The following is a 27902-nucleotide window of genomic DNA, read 5'->3' as shown; positions in this document are numbered from 1 at the left end:
GAAAAGAAGGAAAGAAGTGGTTGCTGGAAATAATGAGAGAAGCATGGAGAACAAACAAAATGCCGAGAGGGTGGGAAGATAACTTACTGATCCCAATTCACAAGAAAGGAGAAGAATCCACCTGTGGAAACTATAGAGATATATTCCTCTTATCAGTAGTGTTCAAGCTCTATACGAGAATAATAGAAAGAAGATTAAGAACAGAGGTAGAAGAAAAACTGGAAGACGAACAAACAGCATTTAGAGCCAAAAGGCAAACAGTTGACAACATAAGCATATTATGAAATATAATAGAAAAAAAGAATGTGTGTGTGTACTTTGTACGCACGTAAGAAGTTATACTTCTATTATTATGATTTCAACGAAATTAATATACTTGACAGGTTATTTTTATTTTGTTTAAATATTAAACTAACTTTTTTTACCTACCACTTTTAAAATTTTTTATTAAAACGATACCAAAAATATAAAAAAAAAGAAAATGAATCGTCCGGGATTTGAACCCGGGACCTCTTGATCTCCGGTCACGCGCTCTACCACTGAGCTATATCCCTTTTGCTTTGACAGGTTACAAGATTTCTCATACATACTGAGTAAAGAGGGTGATCACTGGATCTCCCTCTACAGGTCAAATTTTCAATTTTTGTCAAAGAATTTACCTATTGTTCTTAGTTAAGGACATATTGTAAATATTAAAACATTAAAAAAAAACATATTGACCAAGTGAATTATACAAAAATACTTTAAATATACTTAATATTATTATTAAATATCTTATTCCCGAGGAAGACAAATCCAAAGACACAAAAATTATAATAAAATACATTTACTAAGAACAATAATATATCCTTTTATATGATATAATATGACTTATTTGCGCTGACAGCGCTGATACATACATATCTTGAAATATTAGCAACGAAATACATACTGTCTGTGTGCGCATGCGCCCGGTATGTGATAAAATTTCACTCTCGATCGTAAAGAAGTATAACTTTAAAAAATAATGATCGGGGAACAAACATATATATGACCTTCATATACCTTAAAGCAGCGTTCGACTCAGTCGACCGGAAAGTATTGTGGAATACTGTAGAGGAGCTGGGAATACCGAGGAAGCTATTAGAGATAATTAAAAGTACGTACAGCAGAGTGGTGGGAAAAGTGCAAATGGGAGGTAGCAGATCACTAGAATTTAGGATGAACAAGGGGATAAAACAGGGAGATAGCCTAAGCCCACTCCTATTCGCCATAATAACGTACAGTTTTTGATGCTTTTTCGGCCACTGATGCACTGCACTTATGTTTACACTATTAAAATGTTTCCTTCAAGTTTTAAATTTTTAATTTTATTATTAAAACCTATCTTTTTGTAAACTTCTTGCCAGGACCGGACCGTAAAATTTTAATTCAAATCCAAATTATTTCAAAAATAAGCACTTTGAATCGATGAAACTGACTAATCATATAAACACAACATAAGTAATGTTACTTGTGAAGCGGTAACGATTAATTTCATTTAAGGGCACCCAAAGTCTCATTTAAAGACAATGTTAACAATATGTCATATAGCTCTGTAACCAAAGCACTTAGAGACCTAATTTTTATTTTGAAACTACATAATGTATTGTTTAGTCCCGCGTAGATTTTTGTAAAGATAGAGTGAAAGAAACATTTATTTTATAATTTTTTAAAATAGTCTTACAAAAAAACCCAAAAAAGTTTAGATTTTATTTTTTATTTTACTTCTTTTTGTACATTTTTCAATAAAAATTTACGTGGGAATAGATATTATCTATCTAAAATTACTGTAAACATTTGGACCTTCTATTATCTAAGGAACAAGAGATATCTGACATCAAAAGCTAAAAACGTAGTATTCGGGAGATATCAAAACCGTAAACACTCTAATAGGATAGGCTATAAAGCTACCGGTACACGGTAAGTTGAGTGCAGACGTTCAGAAAACAAATAGTTTTGTAACCATGGATATTTTATACTATAATGTGTTATATATCGTTAGAAAGAGAAGATTTCAGAGAATAATTTTCAATCGTAACCCAAAAAACTTAACAAAATCAATTTTTGGACTTTGGCTGCCCTTAAGTTGCTAATTGGGAGGTGATCTTCGTGATTTTTTTTTTGCCAAAACAAAAGGGACCAACTTTATTTTGAGCGTAACTTGCTTACATTTGATGCTAGAAATTATTTTATGAATACAGAAATAAAGCTTTTTTAAACACTTTAAAAAAGTTTAATGTGTTTTCCCCAAGAATGCTTCATTATTTGGATATTTCATATTGAATTATTCTATTTGGAATTTTTCGAATATTAACCTATTTTTCATTAGCTATAACTCTGCTTTTGCTAGGTATAAAGACCTAATATATATACCGTTTTTTTCAAATTTTTATAGGCTATAGTTTTGCTAACAATATTTTCTTCGACAAAATGCTTACGTTTTGAGTTATTTGCGAAAAACTGTCTAAAAACGTGGTTATTTTGTTGAAAAATGAACATATTCACTTGCAAATAACTCGAAAAGTATTGATTTGGTGAAAAAACTCTAAGTACAGAACAAAAGTTGCTTAAAATTAGTCAGTTTATCCATTTCAGGATTTATCTTGGACAAATATTTTTTCACCCCCAAGTAGTAAAACTCATCCGCAGGGCAAACGCACACATCGGCACCATATCACTTTTTTTCTTTGACATGTTAGCTATGGGTATGCCAAATTTCATATCAATCGATGCGGTTCTTTAAAATTCACGGCAAAAACCTTGAAAGAATGTACTATAAACGATAGAAACAGATTCGAAGAATTATTTTAACGTTTTTTGGGTTCGAGGGGTGATCGAACAACAGTCGTCGGGGAAGGACGATTTTAATTTTTCTTAGCAGGGTGCGCACAACTACCGACCAAGGAGGATTTTAAGTTTACGGTTTAATTCTTTGAGGAAAAAGTGAGATCGGGTGTGACTTTTAATATAGTGGCCGGAATGCAAAAATACGAGTTCGCGTAATGTAGTAACAATGTCTGGAATTGTCGGTAGCTCGTAAAACTATAGAACTGATAATCTAGATCTAGAGCGTAGAATTGGAACAATATGTGCGAGGCTAGCCGGAATTCGGGTACAGTAACATAGTGACGGATGCTGTAGGTGGTGTCTCATCGCCAGGCGACGCCAGGGGACTTCAACCGATTCGTGTACCTGTTGAGACTTCGGAAGCCGTAGCCGTAAGGTAAATGACTTTTTCTTATTTTCTTTTGTAAGACATTAGAAGCAGTAATGTTTATAATACCTAGAAGCAAAGCCAGTTCGTTACAGTTAGTAGGACATTAGAACACTATAGCCGGTTTCTTACAATGGTGGGAGCGGTGGGATAGATTAGTTGTCGTGGACATTGGGCGTGTCTACTCGGGATATAGGTGCGGCGAGAACCAAGCGAAAGGCACGATACCGACGGGTGTAAGACTAGGGTTTTGTTTTGCTTCTTAATAAACCATGGTGGAAGTTGGTGACGTGGTAGATATATTGAAACAAGAGTTAAAAAAGGCGAAAGAGGAATTATGCAAGTTACAAGCGGAATGGGACGTTTCATCGCCGCCGGTTCATCGCTGCAATTTCGATGCCGCCGATTCATCGCCAGTCCATTTCATCGCCGTCCGTTTCATCGCCGTCCGTTTCATCGCCGTCCGTTTCATCGCCAGTTGGTCAGTTTATTTTGTATTATGGGAGGTAACTCGACACGACGTTAAATTCAGTTCAAAACTTATGTCAATAAAACAGATAAAAAAATAATATTTACTGTTCAATTTCTACATCCCCTAAATTTTATACTAAATAGTACTAAATTTGTACTGTTAAATGGCCTTTGTGGAAATAACATGTTCAGATTTATGTAGTGCTAGGTTGGGTTAGGTTAGGTTAAGTTATTTCCTAGAATTCCTAATTAATGTTAAAAATAAATAATAAATGTAACTGTCGAAAATTGGTCGGAAATTCGGAAATAAATCAGTTAGCGATTAACTGACCGGCGATGAATCGGCCGGCGATGAACTGGCGGCGATGAATCGTCCTAGACCCGTTACAAGACGAGAGATAGAGGGTCGCACAAAACGAACTGAACTATTTGAGAAAGGAGATGGAAGAACTGAGAATGGCCGGAAGTAGGAAGGCAGAAATGGTAGGTGCTAGAGAGGCGAAAGAATGGTGTGCTAGCGAAGGGGATATGAGTGTAGAGGAGTTTGTTGAGAAAGTAGAGATGTTGTAGCAAATTAATGGGTGGACAGAGCAAAACACAGCTGATTTGGTGAGACGAAGGATGATTGGCGAGGCGGCAGAATTTTTGCGAAATTCGACGAGTCAGAAGCAAGAGGGATGGACATGGAAGGAGATAAAGCGATTTGGGTTGAAGAAAAAAAGAGTGGATGAAATGACGAAACTAATGAACATCCGACGGAAGGAGGGGGAAAATTATCGGAGATTCGCTTATAGGTGTAGAACAGCGGCGCGCTATGTTGTGAAAGAATATGAGAGAGAAGAGTAAAACTGAGTAGCAAATAATATTCGAGAGGAGATGATCCTGGGAGTATTCATGGAGGGTTTAGATAGTGAGGTAGGACGCGTGGTGAAGGCTAGGAAGGGAGTAAATACCCTGACGGCGGTAATGGATATGTTGAAGGACATAGGGGAGGAAGGTGACAGGAAAAGAGTAGTGAAGGTTTAGAAGGAATTAAAGGAAAAAGAAGCAAATAGCAGCGGTTCTGAGAAGAACTATGTGACGGTAGTAAGCAATAGAAGCGAACGAAATGGAATTCGGCGGATCGAAAGTGAGAAGAAGTAAGGACTTGTAAAGATGGATCGTGCAGAGATTATAGTAGCGGCCGGGAGTAAATGGCATGATAGGGCGAGTCCGGCTGGAGAAGTGCAAGGAGATCGGCAGAGATTACTACGCAGTGTACCGTACATCCCATGTAAGAGGTGTGGACAGGTTGGTCACTGGACACGGGAGTACACGATACATCTGGGCAACCAGAAGAGTGGAGAGTCGCGTTGGAAACAGGAAGAAAGGACACGGTTGGTAAAAAGGGCGAGCAACGAAGAATGTTTTCAGTGTGGGCGACCGGGGCACTTTATCAGTACATGTCCACAGACCATATGCGATAATTGTGGATATGGCGGACACGCCTCGAGACAGTGTCAAAATGTTGAAACATCCGCAAGGAGGGACCCAATTTCGCGCCGACAGCGGCAATGGGAATCAGAAAAGTCAGACAGGCAGGTGGAAGAGTATGTGAGCTTAACCGGAAGACGAACTGAAAGTGGTAGCGTTTCCCCAAACTAGGTGGCCCTCCAGATTCACCTAGGTTGGAGATGGCCCAGAAAACTGGAGGAAAATATATTGGAAAAGCAACCGTAACAGCAGGGGGAGTAACATCCTTGATAATTACCGCCGATTTTCAAGGGCGGTTTAAAAAGAAAAGAAAAGTTTGAGTGGATCTGGGAGCAGATGTAACTTTACTGCGAGAAGCTGTTGAGGGTGTACCAGTCATCACTGGCCGAAGCAAGACTATTACGGGGATGACGGGAGTATGTCAGCGCATCCAGAGTAAGCAGAAATTAAACGTAACCATCGGTGATAAACATGAGGTACGGATAGTCGATGTGGACTGTGGAGCTGAAGGTATATTGGGACTCGATCTGATAAAACGACTTGAACTGATAATCGACGTTAATAGAAATGAATTGCAAACGAAGGAGACCATGATACCTGTTATACGGAAAGTGGCTTACGAGCTAATGGGATGCAAAAGGAGAAGAGTAACATTTGATTTACAGCGAAACGCAATCAAGGAGAATCATGTGAAGATAACAATGAAAAAGTTATGAAACGACTCTAGGGGGTTAGCCGTAAATAAACTTCTGTCCGACGAACATTAGTGATCGCAGCAGATAGTCATGGACGCTTCCTGAAACCACTTCTTCAGCGATGGATTGGAGATGAATGGGATATCGAGGAAATCGTGTGGCCAGATCATGGTACCGTAAACCTTATTAATGGTATACAGCAACGAACGAGTACACTTGGAACTAATGATTGTCTCGTTTTGCTAACGGGCACCAACGATATTCGGCGGAAATGACAAGAGCAAGCAAATGATGCAAGAGCGAGGTTATTTGTAAGGATAGAAAAACCTAATATTATTCTCTGTAATCTCTGTAATAATAAACGATTCGACGTACTATCAGTTTCTACTGTTGTAGAAGAGATTCTTCAGCATAATTTGGACTTGTCAATGGTTATGCAGATACATATAAATGTTGATTTGATCGATATATACAGCGGCGCAATTAGAAGCGATTATACCAAGCAGGGATTACATTTTAAACTGAAGGGAAAGGTTAAGTTAGCAGAAAGGATTCGAGAGGTCTTGCAACCCGACAGGAGATAGTGTGAGATGCAAGTGTTGACAGAATGTGTAATGTTGGATAAATATTAGGAAGTAATCAAAGGAGTGATGAAAGAAAATTAACAGCAGCGTACAGAGAGTAAACGCAAGACGAAATGGGAACGAAAGAAAACGATAAAGCGTATAGCTGATGAAAGTGGGATACGTGGTGAAATACAATTGAAAAATCGCTTTAAGTTATTTGAGGCAGAGGAGAAAAATATCACCATTGCATTATTTCGCACCAAAGCAAAAAGCATAGAGAGAAACCAAAGAATCATGTCGCGTTTGTACGGGAATATTTCAAAGAAACAAGAGAAAATGAAAGGGGCAATGGGGACGAATTTGTGTGTTTGCAGAGGACTCATATTCATGGAAATCATATGGATGAAGGAGAGTATTTTAAAGTAATAGATGGTGAGATTCAGCGGGCACCAAAGGATCGGCGGATAAGAGCAATTTGCGGCGGAGTTTGTCAGAAAAATTGAGAGCCAGCTGAAGTGGTACTAAAAAGTAGGGCCCACCTACCAGCCTGGAGTAAAACTATACTAAAAGCCAAAATTAGAAGATCGAACCAACAGGAGAAAATAATTGTCGAGAAGTTTGGACACCTACCATCAGGTGTTAGAGTGAATCGAGTGATGGCAACGCGAATGGGAGATAATGTATGGGTGAAGTTCATAAATTGTAACCAAAAACCCGTGGAGCTAAGTTAGCGGAGAGTCGTAGGAAAGACGCCAATACTCGCTCGAGGTAATACCAGGATGGTGAGGCAGGTGATAGCTGAATCTCAAGGATCCGACTTCACAAGGGAAATTCACGAGGAGTTGGTCTATTTGTCAGTTGGACAAAAAAAATAAAGGGGAGATATTACTTGAATACCGCGATGTGATGGATGCAGAAACGGAGGGGGAATTCTCATGTAGGTACTGATCAGGTGCAACATAAGATCATCACGGGGATGCTGCTCCAATAGCTAAATCGGCTTATAGATTGCCTTTCCGCTTGCAGAACGAGATGAGACGGCAAATACAGGGTCTTCTGAACAAGGGAATAATTGAACCTTCGACTTCACCATGGGCAGCGCCAGTGGTATTAGCAAAGAAAAAGGCTCTGGGGGGGGGGAAGGCAAAGTACAGGTTTTGTACTGATTTAAGGGGATTCAACGCTGTGTGACAAGGGCGAACAACTATCCCCTTCCCAACATTAATGAAAAATTGGATCGGTTGAAAAACAAGTGGTACACAACCATTGACTTAGCCAGAGGGTACCATCAGATTGAAATCAGACCAGAGGACAGAGAGAACACTGGATTAGGCGGAGTTCTAACCTTATATCCTGACAACAAAGAAACTTTTTAAGTTTAATGAATGATGCACGTGCTATTTCAATAGGTGACTTAATTTCTTTGGTTTGGTATACATTTGATGTTATCCATGATCATAAGTATTTGCAGTAATCCACACTCTCAAATACAGTATCTTCAATAGACAATTGGATGTTTTAATGTGCTGATTTAGTCATGATCATGCATTTGCTGAACTACTGGAAGTCACAAATCCTGTTTCTTTGCAACCTCAAGCATCACCTGCAAAAAGCAAAACAAAAAGATGTGCTTGCTATATGCCTCACCAACAAGAATAGGAAAACTTCTATCCAGTGTAAAATCTGTCAATTGCCTATTTGCAACCCATGTTGGAACAACTTTTTGAGTAAAAATAGTTTTTTTTTAGTTTATTACGATTTCATGGATCTTGGAGGACCATAACTAGTAGAAATATGTCGGTAGTGGCTTCGACAAAGAATGGTAACTAATAATCAACAAATACAATAAAATATTTTATTTCTGAATATACAACGATTACAATTGTATGGCTGTTAATTCCATGTCCACGTTTTTATATTTTTGTATGTATAATTTAATTTTTTATAAAATGTGGAAAAAATTTACTTTGTCAAAATTGGGGAGTTATTACTAGGAGGTGAATTCTTATTAATCTCTACTTGAATTTCATTCAAACTTTTGTCTTTGGTTTCAGGATAATAATATTTTACTAAAATAACTAACGAAATAGCAACAGCTATTGAAATTATAATATTAATGTATGGTCCGGGCCCTGAATGATTGATCCCTATCATTATGATTGGCAACAATAATGTCAAAATGAAATGAAGAGCCATCGATATGCCAGCACACATCATTTTGTTTCTTAATGGAAAAAGCTCTCCCAATAAAACGAATGGTATTGGACCAACTCCAATATCTACTGCTAAATATGATAATATCGATACTGCAGATAATAAGTATGGAGATATATAGTTATGAATACCATGTCTGTCCATTAGTACAAGAACAAACAAAAATATATATAAGACAGACATCAATATAACAGAGACTATAAGCGGTAATTTCCTTCCATATTTGTCAATAATAAACAGTATCACAAAGGATCCTAATAAATGGACAGCACCTAAAAAGCAAATTTAATAATTAGTACCTATGTATACCTATTGATATAACAAGAACTTTTTTTTATTTTAGAAAAGTAATATAATATTTTATTCAACAATTTGTGAATAGTTGGCTCCGGTAATAGGTAACTACTATAGACTATTGATTATGTATTTTAGAAAAGAACTACAACGTTAACGGGACTTTATTGTTTCATATGATTAATGGACCTCTAAATATGAAAAAACCGCGGAGTGCTCATTTAAAGGGGTGCGTTTTTGAGAAAGGAGTGAATTAGTCGCTAGGCACAGATTGCATTAAGGTGAGTTCTATGCACTTTTGGTACAAACACGTTTACACAAAAAGTGTTTCAGATTAAATTTACTATCGAAATAACACCATTTAAATTCAAAAATATTTTTTTTACAAAAATATATTCAAAAAAACAGCAAAGAAAGTACACGAAATAACAGCAAAAAAACAGCAATTTTGTTTTTTGCCCCATAAATTTTTTCCACGGGAATATAGGTATAGGCACTGCTTCACAAAAAAAAACATCCATCCTTTGTCTTTAACAAGGCGTTTGGTAGAAGTCTCTAGGATTTATAGTTTCCGAAATATGATTTTTCAAAATTTGCCGCTCACAGCATTTTTGGGTCATTTTTCCCATTATTTCGCAAACATTGTTCTGTAACTTTTTTCTACGCGTTTATAGTTATATGCAATGGTCCATTTAGTAGGAAGAGAAGTTAATTACTATTAAATTGGTCTATCGTATAAGGTTGTCTGACTATTTTTAAGCAAGTTATGGTTTTTTAAAATTTTATACTTTTAATGATTCTTGATATATTTTACGATTATTTTTTAAATTTCTCATTATAACTTTTTTTCTTGTACATTTAGGTATATACATACATTGCCAAATAAAAAAGAAAGCTTAATTTCTTTACTTTAAGTGGTGTACCTAATGTAAAAAATTCTAGAACTATTTCTAAACAAGATATCAATATGATATCAAAGGGTATCCGTACTTTAAGAAAAATTTTGAAATTTTTTCCTTTTTCAGTTAGAAGAATACAATTTCATACTATAACATAGTTTTTAATTCCAAATATCTCTTCTTAATAACTCTTTTCCATATTGTGAAATATAAAGGTACTTTACTCTTAAGCGAAATTCATATTTTTTAACATACCTAGCATCATCATCATCATCAGTGGCGTTACAGCTCTTTAAAAGCCAAAGCCTTCTTCAGAACAATCCTCCATTCGACCCTGTCTCTGGCAACTCTTCTCCATGCTCTAATTCCAATAGATCTCAAATCATTTTCTAGGTTGTCCTGGTACCTAAGTCTCGGTCTTCCTCTTGTTCGTTGTCCTATCGGCCCTCTTCGGTCAAAAACTTTTCTGACTCGGCTAATTACATGGCCTATCCATCTAAGGCGTGCTACCTTAATGAATTTTACAACGTCAGGTTCTCCAAAACTTCTATACAACTCAAAGTTGTAACGCCTGCGCCACAAACCTTGTTCTTTTATGCCTCCATATATTCGTCTTAGTATTTTTCGCTCGAAACGTTTGAGCAGTTCTTGGCCATTCTGTTTAGGTGACCAAGTTTCTGAACCATATATTAGCACTGGTCTTATTAGCGTTTTGTATACAGTCAGTTTAATTGTTCTAGGCATTTTTGAGGCCATCTGTCTTCTTAAGCCATAGTAACAGTTATTGGCGAGTACTATTCTTCTTTTAATTTCTTCACTGACATTGTTATCTTTAATGAGCAGCGAGCCTAAGTATATGAAGGTGTCTACACCTTCCAGTTCTAGGTCATCAATTATTATGCTTGTAGGTGTTGGGTTGCTTGACCTAGTGCAACACATATATTTGGTCTTTTGAACATTTATATTTAGGCCCATTCTCTGTGCAGATGCTCTTAACGACCGAAATGCTTCAGTTAGAGATTCTGTGGACCTACCTATGATGTCTATGTCATCTGTGAGTGTAAGTTCAGTTAATTGGACAAGATGAAACATACCTCGTATACTACTGATAAAATTTGATATCTGATGATTGGACCTTAGGTTTTAGCCTATGCAGAGTATTTTTTGAAGAATAATGTTTTTTCATAAAATTAATAATAAAAATTTTCATCCAACCAAGCATTTTAGGACCTAGACTGGTAAAAATGGAAAGAAACCCGAAGACCATCATCAAAAGGCTCAGAATTGGGCACGCCCGCCTAACACATGGATACTTGATGCTTCCCGAAGAACCTCCAAACTGCTAACACTGCAACACTCGACTAAGTGTACAGCACTTACATGGTATCCATGGAAATTTGTGTAATATTTTAAACTCTAAAAACAAAATGTGTAATGTGATAGAGTTCCTAAAACATTGTAAAGTATACCCTCTACTGTAAATTTAACTTAATTATTTATTGTTATTGTAATAAAGTCCCTTGTGTCAATGGCCGCAGCAGCCGAGACCTACAATTTTTTACAATACATCATTTTTAAGCAAAGAAAGTAAGCTTTATTTTATGTTATAATGAGAGATTTAAAAATAATCGCAAAACATATCAAAAATCGTTAAAATTATAAAATTTTGAAAAACTATATTTTGCTTATAAATATTCATACAGCCTTCTGTAATATACAATTTTAACGACAATAATTGATTCTCTTCCTACTAAATATGCCATTGCATATACCTAAAACTGCGGAGGAAAAAGTTACAGAACAATGTTTGCGAAATACTAGAAATGAACCAAAAATGCTGTAAGTGGCGAACTTTGAAAAATCATATTTTGGAAATTATAAATCTTAAAGACTTCTACTCAATCCCTATACCTATATTCTCGTGAAAAAAAGTTGTGGGGCAAAAAATAAAATTGATTTCTTTCGTGTTTTTTCTTTGCTTTTTCTAATATATTTTTGTAAAAAGAATATTTTCGACTTTAGAAGGTGACACTTCGATAGTAAATTTAACCTGGAACAATTTTTCTGTAGACGTGTTTGTACCAAAAGTACATAGAACTCACCCTAATGCACCTGTGCCTAGGGATTATTTCACTCTTTTCTCAAAAACGCAACCCTTTAAACTGTAGCACTGCGCAATTTTTTCAAATTTAGAGGTCCATTGATCATATGAGACAATAAAATCCCGTTAACGTTGTAGTTCCTTTTAGCTCTCTTATTTTGAATAAAATCAATAGTCTATTAGGCATGTTAAATTGAAACGTATCTTTTACCCAGAAAAAATTATCGGCAAACACATCTACAAATAATTACGCCTTTATTACGATTACCTTTTAACGTCACCAAAAATGTCACCAAAAAAAGAAAGCTTTCCTAAAATATGTCAGAAAAAACGAATGAATCATATGAAGACTACAAAAGCCATAGACTATATCCCATAGTGTCTTATCATCGATTTTTTGAAGTGTTTTCATATCTGTTGTTTCTAGCATTCTTTTGTCCTTTCAGTATCAGGTCGTGTTTCTGCCGCTTATGTCATTATTGGTCTGATGACTGTTTTGTAAATTCTGCCTTCTTTTCCGATATTTTTATTTCTCCATATTGTGTCATTCAGGCAGCCTGCGGCTCTGTTTTCTTATTCATCTGATCTTCCACTTACGGTTTCGAGCTTTCTGTAGCTAGATAGTGTGATTCCTAGATATTTAAACTCCATGACTTGTTCTATTATCTGGCCCTCCAGCTCTAATTTACACCTTATTATATGTGCTGTTATAACCATGCATTTAGTCTTTTTTTGGGAAAATTGACATGTTAAATTTTCTAGCGGTTATATTAAATTGGTGCAGCATACGTTGTAAATCATCTTCAATGTGACAGATTAGTATTGCGTCGTCTGCCTAGCAGATTAGTTTAAGATGTTTTTCTCCTATTTGGTATTCTTTTTTTGTTCTTAATTTTTTTATTATTTCATCCATGATCAGGTTGAACAATAGAGGACTCAGGGAGTCTCCCTGTCGTATCCCATTGCCAGCTTCAATTGGGTTAGTTAGTTTTTCGTCTACATTTACTTTTATTGTGTTGTTCTAGTAGATATTTTCGATCATTTTAATTATTCCTAGAGGTACCTCTCTTGCGTACAATAAGCGGATAACGTCTTTTAATTTTATCATGACAAATGCCTTTTTAAGTTCGACGAAACATAAGTATGCCAGTTTGTTGTATTCTATCGATTTCTCTTGTACCTGCCTCATTATAAATATAGCGTCGGTGCATGATCTTCCCGACCTAAAACTTTGTTGTTCTTCTGCTAATGTTATAATTGTATTCAGTTTGTTTGTTATCACTTTGGTCGTTAATTTTAGTGTTGTGTTTAATAAATGCATTCCTCTGTAGTTCTCTGGGTCCGATTTTTCTCCCTTTTTGAAGGGAGGTATTAGCATGCTTGATCTACATTCTTGTGATATTTTGTTTTGTTCTATTGTTTTTTGGATTAGTTTTGATAGTTGTTAATGGTGATGGCGTTAATTAACTGGAAGACACTATATTTCCCATTAGTACATTATTATTTTAGTAAGTACATTTATTACTGGTGTCTGGTACCCAGTTGACGACGGAGTGAACGTACTCTCTTCCAGGTGGCACTCTCTAAAGTAACTTCAACATTATCTGCCCTAAATATCTCTGTGTATCAATACTTACTGATTACATGTTTTTGATACTTCCGTATAGGTATGTCAAGACTATTATGTCAATAATAATATACAGAGATACAATCTTGCACCAATACCTACATGTGTAAGTTTTGTTTACAAGACTACTTACAACATTCGGCATGCTTAATTGTTTACTAATATTTTACCAGAGAACGGCAGTTCTTGTCAGTGGCTCACAATACCCGTACATGCGACACTATATTATACACGAAATTTTAGATTTTTTTGACTGAATTGAAAATCGGACCAAATCCCATCTTAAAGTTTAGGAAAAGACTCGCCCATCCATATGTCAAATCTCCATTTTAGTCCAAGGGTGTGTATTTTACGGCCCTTCCCATTTAGGGTCTGTTTTTCGTTCTCGTCCCCAAAACTCCCAAAGATTTCAATAATTTAAGTCCGACTTTTGCGGGTTCTGATAGCATTGATACTTTTCCAACGCATGTCTAATTTTGAAAATCGGTTATACCATTCAAAAGTTACCGATCTCAGAAGTATGACTAAATTTTTATTTAAAAAGGGGAAATGTTTTTGTGTATGTATGTGTGTAGAAAAGTTACACCGATCTGAATTTTTTTTCTGTGTTTCAAGAGCGGGTCAGGGCCGATTCAGAACCGGTATAGTTTTTGACTTTTGACCACCCATAAGCCAGCTATAGGGCTTGGTAGATACAAATTTGCATAATTTTTGGACGTATATATCTTAGATTCAATAAGACACAGGGAAATCGCAAATACACTAAATCAATAGCGTTGAGTTAAGCTTTCAAATGGTGCCTAAGTGGTTAGGATCAGACATACACACAGCTCAGTATAGCCGAAAAACTCAAAAACTAAAAACTAAACTTTGAAAATTTTGGTTTTTTGACAATTACTCAAAATTTCAACCTATGAATTACGCCAGTAACTGAAAGTTTGTAGGAGGACTCTAGACACGTCTAATGGTGTATACCGCACATCTGGAAAAATTCGAATTTTTAAGTTATAGGCTTCATAAATATGATCAAATCTATTTCTTATGGGAAAAACGGTTTTTAAGTTCAATAATTCCTGTAATACCTTCAGTTATCATACTTTTCAATACATTTCAAACTCATGTTTAATGATTTTCTGACTCATTTAACCATTATCGCTGAAATGGTTTATGTAGTTGTAGTGGCTACGACGCTAAGATTGATCATGCAACCTAAGTTCATTTGCCGGGCATAATTATTAGGATGGCTGGGATATGAACTCGGATTGTCTTATCACTAGTCTGGTGTCGTAACTACTAGATCATTTGGAAGAGAATGCGACAAAGGCGACCATTTATAACGCTCAACGTGTAATCGAGAAACATTACATTCAACTTCATACATTTAATTTATAAAAAACTTTGAAAATTCCTGATACAAGAATTAAAAACCGCTAAACGCCATAAAAATGAGTGGCGCATACAACATTCCAGCTACAAAAGAGCTGATATGAGTATTACGTGGCGCGAAAATGTATTTTCATTTTGATGAAAAATAAAATTCTAGTTTTATTCTGAAAGATTTTTTCCATAATATTTGCTAAATTTGAAGTTAAACGCGCCACAAAAGATCCTCAAAATGCAAACTGTATCAAAGTTACTCTTTTGTGGCACGTTTTATTTCAAATTTAGCAAATATTATGGAAAAGTCTTTCAAAATAAAACTAAAATTTTATTTTCCATCAAAATGAAAATACATTTTCGCGCCACGTAATACTCATATCAGCCCTTTTGAATCTGGTATACTGTATGCGCCACTCATTTTTACGGCGTTTAACGGTTTTTTATTCTTGATATTATTACAGCGAATTAATTTTATGATATTTGAAATTATCTGAAAATTGTTAAAATATAGTACAGTATTTTTGGAGTTCATTCGCTATTCTGTCCTCTCCTGGTGGTTTTCTATTTTTTAATTTCCGTAATGCTTCCTTTACCTCTGCTTCTTCAATGTTTACTTCTTCGTTTGTTGTCACTTTAGGTTTTGGTGGTCCGTTGTGATCACCTTTAGCAAACAGAGATCGAAAATAGTTTGCCCGTGTTTCCTTCTGAAAGTGTTTTGTTTTTATTAGTTCGTTCATCTCTTTTCTTTGTCCTCTAATCATTCTCCATATTTTCTTTTGTGTTCCGTAGAAGTCTTGTTCCATATGTTTTGAGAAGCTCTCCCAGTATTCCCTTTTTGTTTGTCTGACTAAATTGTTCGTTTCGTTTCTAATTCGTTTATAGTGGTTGTATGCCTGTTGCGTTTGTTTGGTCTGTATTGTAAAAAGGCTTTTTTCTTCTCTTCACATTTTATCTTCACTTCCTCTCGAAACCATGGGGTTTTCTATTTTGATATATTTCGTTACTTTCCTCTCTCCAAGTGATTCTGTTGCTGCGTTAATTATGTTACTTTTGAGTTTTTCCCAGCTTTCCTCGATGTTACAGTGTTATTTATCGAAATAACTAAAGTCTTTATTGAAAATGAGACAAAGATAGCCGAAACGACTAAGCAATAATAAAGTGTTTTATTTAGAAACTAATGACAAACCCAGGAATTAAAAAAGTTTTTACTTAAAAATTCGCAGTCAGGAAATAACAAACTTTCGTGTAGGCAACTGCAGCAAAATGTCTCAAGAAAAAAAGATTAGCGAAAACAACTTACCAAAAGAGAGATCAAAAACAGAACGCAGCAGGGCAAAAAAGCGGCAAACATGCTAAGCTCTCTACTATGGTCTATAGATATAAGACAAACAACGAAATTGACAATATATTGAACCTTGATAGAGGCTATGATGATTTATGGAGCAGAAGTTTGGCAGATAACGAAAAAGATAGAAGAATAATAGAAGTGGTAAAAATGGATTCTCTAAGAAAAGCGTGTGGTATATAAAAGGGATCACATCAGGAATGAAGATATTAGAAGGAAGAAAATATTGTATATTCCAGTGTAGACAGAATTGAAACGAGACAACTAGTTTGGTATGGTCACGTGAAACGGAGAATGGAGACAGATTGCCAAAGAAAGCTTTAAATTACATACCACAACAAAGAGAAAGAAGGGGAAGGCCTTCAGTTGCCTGGGAAGAAAACCTACGGCACATAATGAGAGATAGAGCTATCAAAGAAGACAGTGGCGGCTTTTGGGAGTAGGCAGGATAGGCCGGGCCTACCCAATAATTTTAAGAGCTTTAAAATTGAAAAAGATATATTCAAAAATTATTTAAAGCATGTAAATAACTTTTAAATGTACTAAATCACTCAATACATCAGCGTCCGTTAAAACAACTGTTATTATATTATCACAGAAAGCATCGAATCGTATTCAGGCATTTTAAATATCATTAATAGGCCCGCTCGCACCAGCCCGACCTAGCTCACATAAGATCTCCGTACAAAAAGCGTTTGAAGTTAAGCAGCTTGCCGGACAATGATTTTATTTGTGGTGTTATGCTTGGTGTATAGTTAGGCCCGAATCGAACTGGCCTTCGCCCAGCCTCGTTGCCACTTTAAACATAACTATCGAATTCTAATATAAATTTTCTTTTAAATTTTGATAAAAAAATAAGTAACATAATCTATAATTGTGGGCGGAGCTAAATTCCTCACCAACAAGTAAAACTATATAATCTGACAGGTATTTTCTTCACCAAATTTAAGGGTTCGTATTAATCTAATAGGTATTTTCCTCACCAACCCACTGAGGTATATAATAAAATAAAAATATAGATGTAAGTAATTTAAGAATGTTTATTATGAAAGCATCCGAAATCCGAATACAAGACATTAATTTCCTTACATTATAATAATATTTTATAATATACATAGATAATAAATATTATGTAAAACGTATAAATTATTATTTAACATTTACTACTTATAATAAGAGACACACTTTACAAAATCCATTCTAGTCATTTGATTAGATTGATACCGTATTATTAAATTTTCTACATTTTTCAATTACAGTTTTACTTGTTTACCTTTGATAGGTTTTGCAATATGCAAATTTTAAATTTTAACATATTTTTCTACTTGATATTCTTTAACTTTTTCTAAGGAAATATAATATGGATGGATGCGTATTATAAAACGAGGAATTGAAATGCGAATGAAAAGATTCGCAAGCATTCGTAATAGGAATAACAGAAGAACTTGCCTCTGCCCACAAATATGGGGAGAATATGACATTTTCGTATTCGTCTGTATAAGTTTCAATTAAATACACAGCGCATCTATCTAAAATTTCATTTTCTGGTTTGCATGACATTAAATCAAACAAAACACAATCTGATACGTCTTCTGGTTTTATGTATGTAAGGCAAAAAGTATGTTTGAGCTACTTGCCTACTTCAGAATCATTCGTATATTCTGATGTTAAGAGACTGAATTTTTCTATACCACATACTACAAGCTTGGTGTAGGTGAAATCTACAACCAGATAATTTTAAGAGATTTTAACCCAAATCACGTAGTCCGAAAATGGAGCTAGAGCTCTTTGAAGGTGGCTTCTTGTAATTAGTTTTTCTTGAATAACTCCAGAACGCTTCTATTAAGCAAAACGAAAATTGGAACACATATTTACCTTCCAGAGATAAATCGACTCCATGCATTGCGAATTTCTAGTACCGGTCATAGGCGTCCGCTTTGGGTAGGGCAAGAGTTATTTTATTGCATGACTTTTTTATCTCTAATTTTTAAGCATTTTTGACTCTGGATTATTAAATTGTGAGATATTTTACAACTAAAAGGTACTCTTCTTTTAAGTCGATAGAATACACCGTTTTCTAAAAAAATCGATTTGAAAATTTTTCTTTTCTTTAATTTCAAAAAAAAAATAAAAAAAAACTATTTAGAAATCCGAGAACGGGTACGTTTATTTATATTTCAGAGATGACTCGATTTAATTTATTGCAAATTTCTAGTACGGGTCATATGAGTCTGTTTTGGGTAGGTCAACGGTTATTTTATCGCATAACATTTTTGTCTTTAATTTTTAAGCATTTTTGACTCTAGATTATTAAGTTATGAGGTATTCTGGTACTAAAAGTTACTCTTGCTATAAGTTGGTAAAATACACAGTGTTTTTTTTAAATTTTTTTAAATTTTTTTTTCAAATTATAAAAGCGAAAATTTTTCAAATCGATTTTTCTAGAAATCCGTTTGTCCTACCGACTTAAAGCAAGAGTACCTTTTAGTACTGGAATACCTTACAATTTAATAAACGAGTGTCAAAAATGCTTAAAAGTTAAAGAGAAAAAAGTTATGTGATAAAATAACTGTTGCCCTGTCCAAAATACACGCCTATGATCAGTAAGAGAAATTCGCAATGGTTGGAATCGATTTATCTCTGGAAGATAAATATACGTACCGATTTTCGTTTTTCTAAATTAAAGCGTTCTGGAGGTATTTAAGAAAAACTAATTACAATACTCCATTTTCAAAGAGCTCCAGCTCCCTTAGGAAGCATTTTCGGACAAGGTGAATTGAGCTAAATTGTCTTAAAATTATCTGAAGAATCTCCTGTCTTCGTTTGTCGGTAGAGTCTCTGGACACCCTGTATATAGCTTTTTCAAAATCTACAAAAATTTTACTACTCAATTTTGAGAGCTTTAATAATTTCTGATTTTAACAAAAATAAAACCGATTGTTGTAAGTTTCTTTTTTTTTTGTTTGGCAGTACACAGTATAATAAAGAAATATAATGCCCATTAATTAGCCCATGAATAGTGAATAATTGCAAATAATATCTGGTGCAGTAAGAAAATGTGCCATCCATATATATAAAATTCAATGTTGCTAAAAGTCTTATATTTGTTTCACAATTATCTTACTTTTGATACAGTTTCTTCTTCTTCTTCACGTGTCATATCAGAATTATCCGACGTTGGCAATCACCATTGCGAAGGCTTCTCGATCTTCTGCAATATGGAATAGTTGTCCTGCATTTGATATCCGAGTCCATTCACGAATGTTTTTTAACCAAGAAACTTGTTTTCTTCCTACACCTCTACGGCCCTCTATTTTGCCTTTAAGGATTAGTTTTAATATTTTATATCGACTTCCCCTCACTATATATCCCAGATAAGACATTTTTCGATGTTTAACAGTCTTTAGCAGTTCTCTATCTTTGTTGACCTTCCTTAGAACTTCTTCATTAGTTTTTCTTGCTGTCCAGGGTATCTTCAGTATCCGTCTATGAATCCACATTTCCAATGCTTCAATTCTGTTCATAATCGATACTTTTAGCGTCCACACTTCTGCACTATACAAAAGTACGGACCAAACATAGCGCTTGAGCATTCTTTGTCTTAGTTCTAAACTGAGATGATTATTGCAAAGAAATGACTTCATTTTCGTAAAAGTAGTTTTAGTCATTGCTATTCTACGTTTTATTTCTATGTCTGGATCTAGTTGGTCCGTTATCACAGTTCCCAGATATGTCATTTTGTGAACTTTCTCAACTTGGACTCCGTTTAATTGAAGCTTTGCATCGGGATGTGGGTCACGACTAAACACTAAAAATTTGGTTTTGTTTGAGTTTATTTTAATGCCCATTTCCTCTCCTACCTCGTGAATACGATCAAGCAGAATTTGGAGACCTTCAATATTATCTGACAGAATTACTGTATCGTCTGCATATCTTATCACATTCAGTAGTTCTCCGTTGATTTTTATTCCATATAGCCGTCTCTCAAGTGCCTTTTTAAACAACTGGTCCGAGTAAACATTAAACAATGTTGGTGACAAAATGCAACCTTGTCTGACGCCTCGTTGTATGGAGATTTCATCGGTGTAGTTATCTCCAATTTTGACCGTAGCAGTTTGATTCCAGTACAAATTTTTAATGACACGAATATCTTTGTCATCTATTCCGATATTTTTCAGTATTTGCATTAATTTTACATGCTGCACTTTATCGAATGCCTTTTCGAAGTCCACGAAACATGCAAATACATCTTTTCTTTGATCACGGCACTTTTGTAATAGGATGTTAAGCGCAAAAAGTGCCTCCCTGTTACCCATAGCATTTCTAAAACCAAATTGGGTATCTTCGAGATCTTCTTCGCATTTGCGTCTAATTCTGTTGTGAAGTATTCTTAGGAAAATCTTAAGAGTGTTGCTCATTAGGCTAATTAATCGATATTCTGAGCATTTTCTCGCATTGTGTTTTTTAGGTATTGCGACAAAGATGGATTTGAGCCAATCTGTGGGAATCACTCCGGTGTGATACAGTTTATAAAGAGAAAATTCCCCCTTGGTTGTTTTTTAAGCACACTTCTTCACAAATTCTTGAACCTTATCAATATTGGAAGGAAGTCGACCAGGCATCATTTTTCGTCGATAATTATATAAATATATTTTTTCTTGTGTAACTGACATCAATCGTAGATTTGTTTCAGGCAAATTAGCTGCAAGCTCTTGGCGTATAATTTTTGCTGGTTTTTCAGTAATATTCTCTTCGGCTTTACGTTAACAAAAGTTGGAAACAATTTTCCGATCTATCTTCTGACTATCTGGTTCATGATTATGTTGTAGGCTACTTCTAGATATTGTAAAATTTGCACCAATAATAAATAATTTCGCACTACAAGTCACACACAGTTGTTTTATTACATCTCCAGAACAGTTCTTTACTTTTTAAAACTTTCACTTTATAAAAAATAAATTTTTAAATACCAGTAAAGGTTTATCGCGATTACTTTCTATTAAACATTCCATTTTGTCAAAAATTCCAATTGTGACTAAAAAGAAAATACTATAATTAATTAATTAGTTATAGTCTGTTCTTTAACGATAAAATATTGCAAAACCTCTAAATTTTAAAGCACCGCTTGGATTGACATAAAATTTGGCATACACATACCTAATAAGTCAAAGAAAAAAAGTGATATTGTGCCAATATGTGCTTTTGCCCTGGGGGTGGTTTTCACCCCCTTTTGGGGGTGAAAAAATATTCGTCCAAAAAAGACAGAAAATGGATAAACTGGCTAATTTTAAGTAACTTTTCCTCTATAGAGTTTTTTCACTAAGTCAATACTTTTCGAGTTATTTGACAGTGAATATGTTCATTTTTTCAACAAAATAACCACGCTTTTAGACGGTTTTTCGTAAATAACTCAAATAGTAAGTATTTTGTCGAAAAAACATTTTTAGCAAAAATATAGCCTGTAAAAAATTTAAAAAAATGGTGTATATATCACGTCTCTACACCTACTAAAAGCAGAGTTATAGCTAATGAAAAATAGGTTCATATTCGTCAAATTCCAAATGGAATACTTTAACGTGAAATAACCAAAAATTAAGCACATTTCGGGGAAAATTAATTACAACTTGTTTAAAGTGTTTAAAAAAAAGCTTCAATTTGGTTTTATAAAAAAAATTTCCAACATCAAAATTAAACAAGTTACGCTCAAAATAAAGTTAGTGCCTTTTGGTTTTGGTAAAAAATCGAGAAAATCACCCCCTAATTAGTATCTTAAATGAACTTAATCGTTACGACTTCACAAGTGTCTTGACTCGCGTATATATTGTTTATATGATCTGTAAGTTTCATCGGTTCAAAGTCCTTATTATTGAAAGGGCTGTAGTTAAAAGGGGTTGAACGAGTCACTGATCACGAATGTATGCAAATTTAGAAACACAAAATGTTCATCAATTTTTGTCTAACAGAAAAACAAAAAAATACATGATATTCAGAAAAGCAAATCTGACTTCTTTGTTTTTCGAGATTTTGGTATCTCTAAAAGATTTTAAGTTATTTTGAAAAAAAGCATATTTTTCAAAATTTTAATTTTTAAAAATTTTGCTTTGAAACCAAATTTTTTCAAAAATTAGCACTTTGACTCGATCAAACTTACAGATCATATAAACACAACATAAGTAAAATAATTTGTGGAGCGGTAACGATTAATTTCATTTAAGTTGCTAATTAGGGGGTGGTCTTCCCGAATTTTTTTTTGCAAGAACAAAAGGAAACAACTTTATTTTGAGCGTAACTTGCTTAAATTTAATGCTAGAAACTTTTTGTAAAATCAGAAATAAACCTTTTTTTTAAACACTTTAAAAAAGTTTTAATGGGTTTTCCCCAAAAAGTGCTTAATTTTTTGGATATTTCACGTCGAAATATTCTATTTGAAATTTGGTGAATATGAATCTATTTTTCATTGGTTATAACTCTGGTTCTACGAGATCCAGAGACCTAACGCGTACGCCATTTTTTTTTAAATTTTACATGTGCTATATTTTCGCTAAGAACGTTTTTTTCGACAAAATACTTACTTTTTGAGTTATTTGCGAAAAACCATCCAAAAATGTGGTTATTTTGTTGAAAAATGAACATATTCACTCGCAAATAACTCGAAAAGTGTTGACTTGGCGAAAAAGCTCTATAGAACAAAAGTTACTTAAAATTAGTCAGTTTACCCATTTCCGGACTTATTTTGGACATAAATTTTTTCACCCCCAAGAGGGGGTGAAAGTCACCCCCAGGGCAAAAGCACACATCGGCAAAATATCACTTTTTTTCTTTGACATGTAAGCTATAAGTATGCCAAATTTCATGTCAAACCAAGCGGTTCTTTAAAATTTAGAGCAAAAACCGTGAAACAATGGACTATTATTATAGGTACCTACTGTAATTTTATAGTAGGCAGATAAATAATTCCCTTGCATGCCTTTTAGTTAAAACTATATACCTGAAATAACCACTTCGATTTTGGTGAGGACAATACCTGTGGGATTATTACATACCCTTCCAAACGTAGGCAAAAGATTATTTTGTTGAGGAAATTACACCCGCCGATAATTGTAACATATTTTTAAACAAACAACACAATTGTAAGCAAGTGCACGTTTGCGCAAATGAGCTAAAAAGAATTCGTAAAATTCGAAAAAAATTGTTCGATTTTCACTGTTATTACTAGTGGTTTGGCCGATCTCGGTTGATTGTTTAAAAATTTTTCTTGGAATAGTGCGATAGTTTTATAATTGATACATAAAAATGAGTTTTTCTGAGACTTTACTAAATCTGTTTAAGTTACCTTTTAAGTATTTTTATACATAAAAATAAATTTATATTTGCATATTATGTATTACACATACTTATATGTAATTTGCTGGCTTGGCCTACCCAAAATTTTACCCCACCAGCCGCCACTGAAAGAAGACGAATGGATGGACAGAAAGCGATGGCGGTCGAAATGCGAGAAGCGGCAGAAGCTGTAGGAACCTCGCTTATAGATAGATAGCTCGCTTCTCGCATTTCGACTGCCATCGTTTTCTGTCCATCCATAAATATAAATTATTTATATTTATATAAAATATATAAAGTCCTTCGTTCTCACAAATAAGTTCAAAAACTTAAGAAACTAGAAGATATGTAGGTCTCAGATACAGAATACATTATTAAAAATAATATTATATACTATGTTAACCCGGCACCTGCCACGTGGGGTGATACCAGCACCCCATAACACATGTTTATCAAATATTTGGTATTTCAAGTTTGGTAACCGAGCTGTGCGTCATAGTAGCTTTCTATAATATTATATAGCATGGATGTGTTAGTGTTTGAAGTGGTTATTTAGTGTCATTCTGAACTTATAGCTCTAAAGTCGAATTGGGGTGTCATCATCTGGCACTTTAAGTTTTAAATTTTTTTGTATTTTTGAAAAACAGGTCAAATTTTCATTTTTTATTGAAATAACTGATTTAAATTATTAATATAGACTCTACACTCACTAAATCTTATTTTTTTTAGAAATTTTACTTGACTTCATTTATTATGGCTTGGTACTTGCTAATTTGCTTATAACACCTTTCTCATTTTATTTTTTAACTTTTATTACATATTAGTGGCTGATAAGTTAATAAAACATGTTTTTTATATTCGTGTGTTACTCGACACATTATTTTATTTTTTAAGTAAGTAGATCACAGAAAATTTTGAAGGGGTGCTGTGAGCACCCCACGTGGCAGTTGGCGCCTTGCAAAGCCACGTGGCAGGTGCCGGGTTAAATCTAAAATTTCCCTATTAGAACCATTCTTTGTTAGCATCCTGAATCTCTTCCTTCTACCATTTACAACGCATAGTGACGACAAAAATTATAGAAATCGGAAAGGATTCCACAATATGTCGTCACATTATGTTTTCTTTCATCTAGGAAAAGCTACAACAAATGGTTCTTAGTACTCATAATCTGAGTAAAAATAGAAGTGAATTAAAGGCAATCCTTGTTCGATTTCGATTCAGAGGCAAGGCATAATCTGCAGACAGCCGCTGTTTCTGGTATAACCATTATCAGTACAGATGCTCGTCATTTCTGGTACCTTTTCCTAGATGAAGGAAAACGTAATGTGTACATATTGTGGAATCCTTTCCGTTCTCTATATTTTTCGTCGTCTCTATGCCTTGTAAATGGTAGAAGGCAGAGATTCAGGATGCTAATAAAGAATGGTTCTAATAAGGAAGGTTTTAGATGTAAATTAGTTTATATTATTTTTAATAATATATTCTGTAACTGAGAACTTCCTACTTTCTCTTTTCTTTACTAGATGTCTCTGTTTGCGTCCTCAAAGGGGATTTCCATTATCTTTGAGATTTTCTGAAATTGGGAATTTGGTTTTGTGTTCATTTACATTCGGGAGAGCATTTGTACTGATGAAAGTTATACAAGGACTTTAGTTATTTCGATAAATAACACGATAACATCGAGGAAAGCTGGGAAAAACTCAAAAGTAACACAATTAACGCAGCAACAGAATCACTTGGCGGCTGTCTGCATTATGCCTTGCCTCTGAATCTAAATAAAACATAAATAATTGCCTTTAATTCACTTTTAAAACTAAGTTTCGATACTTAGTAATTCAATCGAATTCTGTTTTGACTAGGAAAGTTTTGGGGTCGTTCTGATTTCTTTCATTATATAAATGTATTTTGGGCTGCTGAATCCGAATATGAGGATTGCGGACAAAATTTCGTGACGGACCATTAAGTAAATCGCGAAAAAAGCGAAAAATTTCTGCTTTTTGCCGCTTTTTTGCTTAATCTCGAAAACTATTAACTTTTAGTAAATGGTCTGTTAACATAAATATCGAAAACTATTAACTTAACAGAAATTAAAGTACTTAAAATTCTCTACAAATATCACTATTTACTTTTTTTTAGTCTTGAGTGATCTCTCACAGTGGTTAGTCGATTTTAACGTGTACCTTCCGAAAAGCATTCACAAAAAAACTTAAGTACTTTCTAAAAAGTTAATTATAGTGTCTAATTTGTTTAGTGTAAAATTTAACAATGGATATTGATACGGACGGCCCGTCCCCCGAGCCGCCCAGGTAGATGATAGCTCTATTAGTATTAATAATAATTCTGTTAATAATAATTTTAATTATGACTTTAACAACAAATATAAGATTTTTGATAATGGTCCATATCTCATTTATTTGGAGCATAATATGCTATAATCGATATGTTTTGCTCTGAGGCGATGATATTAGAAAATATCGTTTCGATGAAGGAGGTATCTTAGGTCAAGAGAATGAAACGGAAAAAAGTTAATAGTGATGGTACAGTGGAATATGTTGATAGGCACATCATAATCTTAACTTTTGTAGGTAATACTCTTCCCCAAAATGTCAAAATAAATATGTGGAATTAGGGATTCCAATGAACTGTCAGTGGTGGTCGGTGGATGGCTAAACTGACATGCCCATAGACATAGTTAAGGGGGGTGGTCATGGCGTATCTAATGTTTACATTGAATATTGACAAATTTGTAAAGAATATCCTGTTTGGTTTCGTTTTTTTGTTAATTGTGTAGTGAAATTTGTGAAATTGTGATAGCAAATTAAATATGAAGTGGTTTAAACATTGGATACGCCTATGGATGACAGTTTCGCCATCCAGCAGCCATATTATATCACGTGATTTGGAATGCCTAATTTCGTAGTTGATCCTTATGTCTATCCTGTAGTACAATGCCTTAAATGTTTACGTTTTGGGCACACAATGTCTCAATGTCGTGGTAAAAGTCGTTGTCAAAGATGTACAGATGAACATGCTACGGAAACCTGTACTAAAGATATTTTTTGCACTTTTTGTAAAAGCAGTCAACATTCAACTATATCTAAAAATTGTCCAGTTTATTTAAAACAACAAAAAATTAAAAACTCAATGGCAACAAATAATATTACATTAAAGGATTCAAAAAACTTAGTAGATATTCCCAGCTATGCAAAAGTAGTCACTAATAATAGATTTGATCTGTTATACCAAGTTAATAATTTTCCTGAGCTACATTCTACTACAGCCCATCAATTTAACACAATAAAAACCCAAAACTTTCGACCATTAAGAAATCTCATTCAACATCTAACACAGAAAATACGAAAAATTCCTTTTTCTCCTCCAGAAGCATCATCCTCCAAAAGTAATGTCTTTACTTCAGTTTCACAGTTTATTATTCCCAATCCCTATAGGGATGAATTTATGCTTTTTAAAGAAAAATACTAAATTTCGCATCTTACAGTGGAATGCAGGTTCCTTAAATAATAAAAAACCAAATATTCTTCAACTTTTAAGATAATATCCCTCAGATATTCTCATAATATCAGAGACATGGTTGAACTCAAATACAATTTTTAATCTTAAGGGATCTTATATTAAAAAAATAGATCAGATATAAATGCAAATTTTATTGATCATATTGAAGTATGTGCAATCAAATTAACATATTTAAATTTTACTCTACTTTCAATCTATAAATCCCCAGATAAAAAAGTTCTCCAACAAGATTGGGACTGTCTTTTTAATCAATTTGATAAGGGTCGTACCATCTTTGCTGGTGACTTCAACTGTCATGATATCCTTTGGAGTTCTCTTCTAGATGACTCACAAGGAAAAATATTAACTGAAGCCATAGACTCAGCAAATTTAGTTGTACCAAACCAAACCAAACCAAATGAAAATCCCTTAGCTGCGAGAGTAATTAACTCCAATGGGATGATAGAAGGACGTGGAAGTTAGGCATCGGACAACCTCGAAAGACGTTCTAAAACCGATACAAACTTACAAACTCACCTTTAGATTCAGATCATTTACCAATTATAATACAATACGAATGTGGTGCAAATGTTTTTACCATCAACCCATCAACTAAATGGAATGATAAAAAATCGGATTGGGCATTATTTTCATACACAATCCAAGAGAAACTTAGAATCTCAGCTGAAAACTTGAACAACGGAAATAGTAGTCAAATATTTTCTATCTTGTCTTCAGCTATTGTTGACAGTGCTAATCTTTCGAT

General features: G+C 34.3%; 1 protein-coding gene across 1 annotated transcript in view; it reads right to left on the bottom strand.

The window, feature by feature from the left end:
• Nucleotides 1-8281: 8281 nt before the first annotated feature.
• The window catches only part of LOC126885109 (facilitated trehalose transporter Tret1-like), an 85667-nt gene continuing 66046 nt past the window's right edge, over nucleotides 8282-27902 (bottom strand). Inside the window, exon 3 of the mRNA XM_050651536.1 lies at nucleotides 8282-8926. Coding sequence (XP_050507493.1) covers nucleotides 8403-8926 — 524 coding nt within the window. The 3' untranslated portion in view covers nucleotides 8282-8402. The remainder of the gene's footprint in view (nucleotides 8927-27902) is intronic.

The sequence above is a fragment of the Diabrotica virgifera genome, chromosome 5, assembly GCF_917563875.1.
Source record: "Diabrotica virgifera virgifera chromosome 5, PGI_DIABVI_V3a".
Taxonomy (NCBI): domain Eukaryota; kingdom Metazoa; phylum Arthropoda; class Insecta; order Coleoptera; family Chrysomelidae; genus Diabrotica; species Diabrotica virgifera.
Note: the sequence above shows the minus strand (reverse complement) of the source record. Positions and strands in the feature narration are given on the sequence as shown.